At 49.3% G+C, this 8,443-nt stretch overlaps 2 protein-coding genes across 3 annotated transcripts in view; one reads left to right on the top strand and one right to left on the bottom strand.

The window, feature by feature from the left end:
* Positions 1-2,390: 2,390 nt before the first annotated feature.
* The window catches only part of zswim7 (zinc finger, SWIM-type containing 7), a 152,569-nt gene continuing 146,516 nt past the window's right edge, over positions 2,391-8,443 (bottom strand). The window contains exon 6 of the mRNA XM_060847903.1: positions 2,391-2,479. Coding sequence (XP_060703886.1) covers positions 2,408-2,479 — 72 coding nt within the window. The 3' untranslated portion in view covers positions 2,391-2,407. The remainder of the gene's footprint in view (positions 2,480-8,443) is intronic.
* adora2b (adenosine A2b receptor) overlaps positions 3,764-8,443 on the top strand; it is a 34,032-nt gene continuing 29,352 nt past the window's right edge. Inside the window, exon 1 of one of the 2 annotated variants that reach the window (XM_060847900.1) lies at positions 3,764-4,131. In XM_060847900.1, the coding sequence (XP_060703883.1) occupies positions 3,833-4,131 (299 nt within the window). In that variant the 5' untranslated portion in view covers positions 3,764-3,832. Of the gene's footprint in view, positions 4,159-8,443 lie in introns of both variants that reach the window. The other variant, XM_060847899.1, reaches the window with a different exon arrangement.

The raw sequence follows: 8,443 nt of genomic DNA, 5'->3' as shown, positions 1-8,443 counted from the left end.
CACAATGATAGTGACCACAACTCAATTATGTTTACTATAGCAATGGAAAGGGATAGGCATACACCGGAGGGCAAGAGCTACAGATGGAGTAAAGGCAATTACGATGCAATTAGACAAGATTTGGGATGCGTAGGATTGGGAAGGAAACTGCAGGGGGTGGGTACAATTGAAATGTGGAGCTTATTCAAGGAACAGCTACTGTGTGTCCTTGATAAGTATGTACCTGTCAGATGGAAAAGACATTATCAAACGCAGAAGCCATGGTTTACTAAGGAAGTTGAATCTCTTGTCAAGAGGAAGAAGAAGAAGGTTTGTGTGAGGATGAGACATGAAGGCTCAGTTAGGGTGATTGCGAGTTACAAGGTAGACAGGAAAGGCCCAGAGAGCTAAGACGAGCGAGGAGGGGGCATGAGAAGTTGTTGGCGGATAGGATCAGGGAAAACCCTGAAGCTTTCTATAGGTATATAAGGGATAACAGAATGACTAGAGTAAGCTTAGGATCAATCAAGGACAGTTGTGGGAGGTTGTGCGTGGAGTCAGAGGAGAGAGGGGAAGTGGCAATTGAATATTATTCACATTGGAAAACGGCAATGTTGTCAAGGTGAATACTGAGAAACAGGCTACTAGACGAGATGGGATTGAGGCTCACAAGGAGGAGATGTTAGAACTTCTGGAAGGAGTAAAAAATAGATAAGACCCCTGGACCAGATGGAATTTATCCTCGGGTTCTCTGGGAAGTCAGGGAGGACATTGCCGAGCCTTTGGTTTTGATCTTTATGTTGTCATTGTCTCCAGGAATAGTGTGAGAAGACTGGAGGGTAGCAAATGTTGTTCCTTTGTGCAAGAAGGGGAGTAGAAACATCCGTGCTAATTATAGACCAGTGAGCCTCACCTCGGTTGTGGGTAAAGTGTTGGAAAAGGTTATATGACATAAGATTTATAATCATCTAGAAAGGAATGAGTTGATTAGGGATAGTCAACACAGTTTTGTGAAGGGTAGGTCGTTCCTCACAAACCTTATTGAGTTATTTGAGAAAGTGACCAAACAAATGAATGGGGGTAACGCGTTTGATGTGGTGTATATGGATTTCAGTAAGGCATTTGATAAGGTTCAGCATGGTAGACTACTGCACAAAATACAAAGACATGGGATTGAGGGCGATTTAGAGTCATAGAGATGTACAGCACGGAAACAGACCCTTGAGTCCAACCCGTCCATGCCGACCAGATATCCCAACCCAATCTAGTCCCACCTGCCAGCACCCAGCCCATATCCCTCCAAACCCTTCTTATTCATATACTCATTCAGATGCCTTTTAAAGTTGCAATTGTACCAGCCTCCACCATTTCCTCTGGCAGCTCATTCCACACACACACACCACCATCTGAGTGAAAAAAGTTTCCCTTTAGGTCACTTATATATCTTTCCCCTCTCACACTAAACCTACGCCCTATAGTTCTAGACTCCCCCACCCCAGGGAATAGTTGTTGTCTATTTACTCTATCCATGCCCCTCATGATTTTATAAACCTCTGCAAGGTCACCCCTCAGCCTCTGACAAAACAGATAGCCTATTCAACCTCTCCCTATAGCTCAAATCCTCCAACTCTGGCAACATCCTTGTAATTTTTTTCTGAACCCTTTCAAGTTTCACAACATCTTTCCGATAGTAGGGAGACCAGAATTGCATGCAATATTCCAACAATTCCAAAACTCTGGTGTGGCTGCACTTGGAACATTGCGCGCAGTTCTGGTCAACCTGCATTATAGGAAGGATGTGGAAGCTTTGAAAAGGGCTCAGAGATTTACTAGGATGCTGCCTGGTATGGAGGGAAGGACTTACGAGGAAAGGTTGAGGGACTTGAGGCTGTTTTTGTTAGAGAGAAGGTCGAGAGGTGACTTAATTGAGACATATAAGATAACCAGAGGGTTTGATAGGGTGGACAGGGAGAGCCATTTTCCTCTGATGGTGATGGCCAGCACAAGGGGACATAACTTTAAGTTGAGGGGTGATGGATATAGGACAGCTGTCAGAGGTAGTTTCGTTAGTAGGGGAGTGGAACGCACTGCCTGCAACAGTTATAGACTCGCCAACTTTACTGGCATTTAAATGGTCATTGGATAGACATATGGCCGAGAATGGAATAGTGTAGGTTAGATGGGCTTCAGGTTGGTTTGACAGGGTGGTGCAACATCGAGGGCTGAAGGGCCTGTACTGCACTGTAATGCTCTATGTTCTACTGCACTGAGTCATTGTAAAATGCTCTGTGATTGGCTGTGGTTAGGATCATTGTGCCTTAAAATGAAACAAAGAACTGCTGATGCTAGAGATGTGAAACAAAAACAGACATTGCAGGAAGACTCAGCAAGGGTCTGGATTAGAGTGGCGCTGGAAAAGCAACGCAGGTCAGGCAGCATCCGAGGAGCAGGAAAGTCGACATTTCGGGCAAGAGCCCTTCATCAGCAAGTCTGGCATCATCTGTGGGGAGAAAGCAAAGTTAATGTTTCAGGTCCTGTGAGCCCTCTTCAGACTCTGCTCTGATATCCTGTTCCTTCCTCCTTGTGGGAGTTCCTGCTGCCGACTCAGATCATGGGATCCACGAGCACAGAAATCTCGCTGAGAAACCTCCTTCCCTGTGTTGAAGACACCCCCTAAAGTACATTGCTCATTCCCTCATGTCTTGAGACAACTCTTATTGGAAAAAGCTGTTTATCCCAGAATGTGGGGTGGAGGAGGGAGACTGGCACAAATGGAACCGAATGGTCTGTTTTAGAAAAATGTTCCGTGAGTTTTTCTGTGATCATTGCGAGCGGATTCCGACACAGTTTACACATGTTCCCTAACAGAGAGGGTGGCCGGTTCTGCGATTTGAAGACGTTCCCTCGGGGGATGCTGTTGTTTCAGACACTCCCTGAGTGAGAGCGTGTCTGAGCCGGGTTCGGAAACTGGGGAAGTGAGAAACCGGGAAAAGGGGAATATTCTCAGGAAAAGGTTAAGTCTGAGAAACAGAAACTTAACGGAGAACAAAGAAAAAGAGGAACAAGCAGGTGAGGGAACAGGAGAGAAAGATGGGCAGAAAGGAAGGAAGGAGGGGGTGAAGGTAAGGGTGAGGACTGTCCTGCTCATCGCGTGGGTCCCGGTCCCCGGGGGGAGCAGGGGCGGTCCCGGTCCCGGGAGCAGGGGGGTCCCGGGTCCCGGGAGGAGGGGGGTCCCGGTCCCGGTCCCGGTCCCGGTCCTGTCCCGGGAGGAGGGGGGTCTCGGTCCCCGGGGGGAGGAGGGGGGTCCCGGTCCCGGTCCCGGTCCCCGGGGGTCCTGTCCCGGGAGGAGGGGGGTCCCGGTCCCGGTCCCGGTCCCCGGGGGTCCTGTCCCGGGAGGAGGGGGGTCCCGGTCCCGGTCCCCGGGGGTCCTGTCCCGGGAGGAGGGGGGTCCTGTCCCGGTCCCGGGAGGAGGGGGGTCCCGGTCCCCGGGGGTCCTGTCCCGGGAGGAGGGGGGTCCCGGTCCCGGTCCCCGTCCCCGGGGGTCCTGTCCCGGGAGGAGGGGGGTCCCGGTCCCGGTCCCCGGGGGTCCTGTCCCGGGAGGAGGGGGGTCCTGTCCCGGTCCCGGGAGGAGGGGGGTCCCGGTCCCCGGGGGTCCTGTCCCGGGAGGAGGGGGGTCCCGGTCCCGGTCCCCGGGGGTCCTGTCCCGGGAGGAGGGGGGTCCTGTCCCGGTCCCGGGAGGAGGGGGGTCCCGGTCCCCGGGGGTCCTGTCCCGGGAGGAGGGGGGTCCCGGTCCCGGTCCCCGGGGGTCCTGTCCCCGATGGGCTGTCTCGGGCTGGCGGGTTCCTGAACCGGGATGGAGATTAACCGAGCGTACATTGGTCTGGAGCTGCTGATCGCGGTGCTGGCCATTCTGGGCAATGTGCTAGTCTGCTGGGCTGTCGCCACCAACAACAACCTGAAAAGCGCCACCAACTACTTTCTGGTCTCTCTGGCTGTGGCTGACATCGCGGTCGGAGCTTTCGCCATCCCGTTCGCCATCATCATCAGCACCGGCATGACCACCCGCTTCCACGGCTGCCTGTTCCTCGCCTGCTTCGTCCTGGTGCTCACCCAGAGCTCCATCTTCAGCCTCTTGGCGGTGGCTATCGACAGGTACCTGACCGTCAGTGTCCACCTCAGGTACGGCAGTGAGCCCCTGGGGGTGGGGGGGGGGCAGGGCAGTGACCCCCTGGGGGTGGGGGTGGGGCAGGGCAGTGAGCCCCTGGGGAGGGGGTCAGGGCAGTGAGCCCCTGGGGGTGGGGGGGGGCAGGGCAGTGAGCCCCTGGGGGTGGGGGTGGGGCAGGGCAGTGAGCCCCTGGGGGTGGGGGGGGCAGGGCAGTGTCCCCCTGGGGGTGGGGATGGGGATGGGACAGGGCAGTGTCCCCCTGGGGGTGGGGGTGGGGATGGGAATGGGACAGGGCAGTGTCCCCCTGGGGGTGGGGGGACAGGGCAGTGTCCCCGTGGGAGTGGGGATGGGCAGGGGAAACCAGGCAATTTGTTTAAGGACATGTAGCAGTAAAGAGTGAAGCCTGTTGCTGCAGGTTTAGAGTCACGTGGAGGCCAGACCAGGTGAGGTTGGCAGATTTCCTTCTCGAAGAGATGAGTGACACTGGTGTTTTTAACAATGAACAGGCGTTACATGGTGGACATTGAATTCACATCTGGCCATCTGCCATGGTGGATTCCAACCCACTGGTTCATTCCCACTATGCTAACCTCCTGCACTATTTCCACCCCCCCCCCCCCCCCACTCCACTGTTATGGTGGGAGATAGGAAACTTTAGTTAGGCCACATTTGGAATATTGTGTACTGGTCTGGTTGCCACAACACCAGAATGATGTGGAGGCTTTGGAGAGGATACAGAGAAGTTTACCAGAATGTGGCCTAGTTTAGAGGGGCCTAGCTATTAGGAGAGACTGAACAAACTTAATGCGTTTTTGCTTAAACATTGAAGGTCGAGGGTGACCTGATTTGAAGTTTATAAAATTCTGAGAGGAATGGCTAGTTCGAGTTTTTCTTCCCCAGGGTAAAAATGTTAATTACTAGATTAATAGGTTTAAGGTAAAAGGAGGAAAACTTTAAAAGTGTTTTTTTTTTACAAAGAAGGTTGTAAGTGCCTGGAAAGTACTGACAGATGAGGTGGTTGCAATGGGTACAATAGCAATATTTAAGAGGCAACTTGCCAGGTATATGAATCGAGGGATACAGGCCACATAGGGGCAAAAGATTTTTAGTTTAGAAATGTCCGATGTATCAGCACAGTTTTGGTGAGCTGAATGGCCTGTTCCTTTGTCATACTGTTCTTTATTCTTTGATGGACACCGAGAACTTCCTGTCCCTAGGCTTGGAGAGCTGAGATTGTGCCAGGAACTCAGGCTAATATCTTTTAGTTTTACTGTTTTAAACATAAATGATCAAGTACTGTTCAGCAGCCCCTGGTGGCACAGTAACAAAAATACAAATTAACAATCAACAAACTTGTATAGAGTCATAAAGTCATAGACCCTGGAGTCCAACTCACCCGTGACGACCAGTATCCTAAATTAATCCAGCCCTATTTATCAACATTTGGCCCATATCCCCCTCGACCTTTCTGATTCATATACCCATCCAAATACCTTTTTAAATGCTGTAATTGTACCAGCCTCCACTGCTTCCTCTGGCAGCTTGTTCCATACATGAACAACCCACTGCATGGAAAAAGTTGCCCCTCAGGTCCCTTTTAAATCTTTCCCTCTCATCTTAAACCTAAACCCGAAAATACTTTAGCAAAACATCCTATCCATGCTCCTCATGATTTTGTAAACCTCTAAAAGGTCATCCCTTAGCCTCTGACATTGCAGGGAAAAAAAAGACCCAGCCTATTCAGCCTCTTCCCTATAGCTCAAACCTTCCAACCCCAGCAACATCCTTGTAAATATTTTCTGAACCTTTTCAAGTTAAGAGAAAGGAAACTTATTGAATTAAAATAACATTATCCAGGGTGATAATGTACCTCAGCCCCTGCAGTGACCAGTGGTCTCTAAGAGTTTCGGGTGTGCCGGTGAGCACTGTCTGCTTCCACGCCACGGACATCCAAATGCAGACTTAATATTTCATGCTTACCCATTGAGCAATGTTAATTCACCTCAGTCTAAGTAATAAATTAACTGAAAGGATAGCAGGGTTCAGAGTTATTGTGTGGTATATTTACACTGAGAATGGGCAGCTGAAAGACCACACCAGGTAATAAGGATGATGACCTCATCATTCAGGTGAGGTTGAACTTGTTCAAAAAGCCTAAAGACAATAAAAGAAATGGACAGTGAGGGAAACTGAGGACAGTGTAGGAATGTGAGGGATGTGGAGGAGGATAAAGGGAGGCAAGGGAACCCGGGTGTTCAGGTGGGAGGCGAGGGAGACCATGCTGGATGAGAAAAACCCAAGGGATATGAGGAAGACCCAGGGAGGCGAGGGAAACTGAGGCAGGTGAAAAGTTCAATATTTTGAGGTGCTGGGTGCTCCTGGGTTGGCAACAGTCACATGGCTTTACTTGAAATGTTTGAGAATGGAAAAGAAGGTAGGCTAGTTTACTTGCAACTCTGGAGAAATATGACTGAAAGTTGAAAGTAGCACTGAATACAATCACAGCAATTAAATATAGAGAGTTTTCTATGAGGAGACTAATGTTAGATGTTAAAAATGAGGGAATGGCGATCAGATTATGACAGAAAAGAAAGACATGTAGTCCAATGCAGCCATGCTGGCTCTCTGAAAGAACTCTCCAATCAGAACCCATCCATTCCATAACTACTTTTGACTTTTCAAGTTAAATTCCCTTTTGTCTGATTCCCTTTTCAAAATTAATATTTTGTCTGATTACACCACTCTTTCAGGCAGTGGGTTACAGATTGTGATTCTTTGTAAAATAAATTTCTCGTAGTAGCTCTGATTCTTTTCTCAATCACCTTAAATCTGTGTCCTCCTGTTACTGACCCTTCTGTTCTATTATTTTGTCTATTCCACCAAATCCCTTGCGAGTCTCAACACTTCTGTACTTCCTGTCCAGTCACCCTCTCCAGTCTGCCCCATACCCCAGTAAAGATCTTCTGGTCCCTGTTAAAGGCCTTGACATTCTGATAAAAGTTTGGTGCTCAGGAGAGCATAAGCAATAGGATCAGGTTTAGGCCGTAGAATTGAATAGAGTACTCCAGTTGTGGCCCTACCGTTTCTTTTATAAAGAGCACAAACTTATTTTTATGCCTCTGTTAATAAAAATAATGTTCTGTTTTTACCCGGCACCTTCAAATATTTGGTGTAGACATTCCCAGGTGTCTCTGATTAGATTACTTACAGTGTGGAAACAGGCCCTTCAGCCCAACAAGTCCACACCGACCCGCCGAAGCGCAATCCACCCATACCCCTACATATGCCCCTTACCTAACACTACGGGCAATTTAGCATGGCCAATTCACCTAATCCGCACATCTTTGGACTGTGGGAGGAAACCGGAGCACCCGGAGGAAACCCACGCAGACACGGGGAGAACATGCAAACTCCACACAGTCAGTCACCTGAGGCGGGAATTGAAACCAGGTCCCTGGCGCTGTGAGGCAGCAGTGCTAACCACTGTGCCACCGTGCTGCCCTGAATCTTACACGATCTATAAAATTATGCCATTTATAGTTTATATTGTGTCTCCTCACTCTTTCTCATAAAATGCAGCAATAGAAGATTTCTGAGCAGGATTAGGCCATTCGGCCCTTTGAGTCTGCTGCATCATTCAGTACAGTCACGGCTGATCTGTTGTGATCTCTTCACGCTTTTCATAGAATCCTAGAGTACATAAGAGGCCCATTGAGTCTGCACTGACGAAACTTACTGTATTCCCACTTTCCTCCATGTGAACCATAGCCTTGAATGTTCTGACACTAAGTGTTCATTCAAGTACTTTGTAAAGGTTGTAAGATTTTTCACTTCATCTACCCTCCCAGACAGAGCATTCCAAACACCCATCACCCTTGGTGAATTATTTTTTTCCAAAAGTCTCCTGTAACCCTCCTGCCTTTCACTTTAAAATTATGCCCCTTGTTTTGACTCTTCAGCTTAGGGGACCAGCTACTTTCTATTCATTCTATCCATGCCTCTCTCATTCTTATACATCTCTGTGAGGACACCCTCGGCCTTCTCAGATCTCAAGTAAACAACTCGAGCTTATCCAGCCTCTCTTCAGAGTTGAAAAGCTCCTTCCTAGGCAACATGCTGGTGAATCTCCTCTGCAGCTCCTCCAGTGCAACTACTTCCTTCATACACTCTGGTGATCAGAACTGCACACAGTGCTGGAGCAAAGGCCTAACCAAAGTTCTGTACAGCTCCAGCATAACCACCTTGCTTTTATCATCTGTGCCTCGACTGATGAAGGCCAGTCTCATGTATACCATAATA

The sequence above is a fragment of the Hemiscyllium ocellatum genome, chromosome 31, assembly GCF_020745735.1.
Source record: "Hemiscyllium ocellatum isolate sHemOce1 chromosome 31, sHemOce1.pat.X.cur, whole genome shotgun sequence".
Lineage (NCBI taxonomy): Eukaryota > Metazoa > Chordata > Chondrichthyes > Orectolobiformes > Hemiscylliidae > Hemiscyllium > Hemiscyllium ocellatum.
This window is presented reverse-complemented; position numbering and strand designations above follow the sequence as displayed.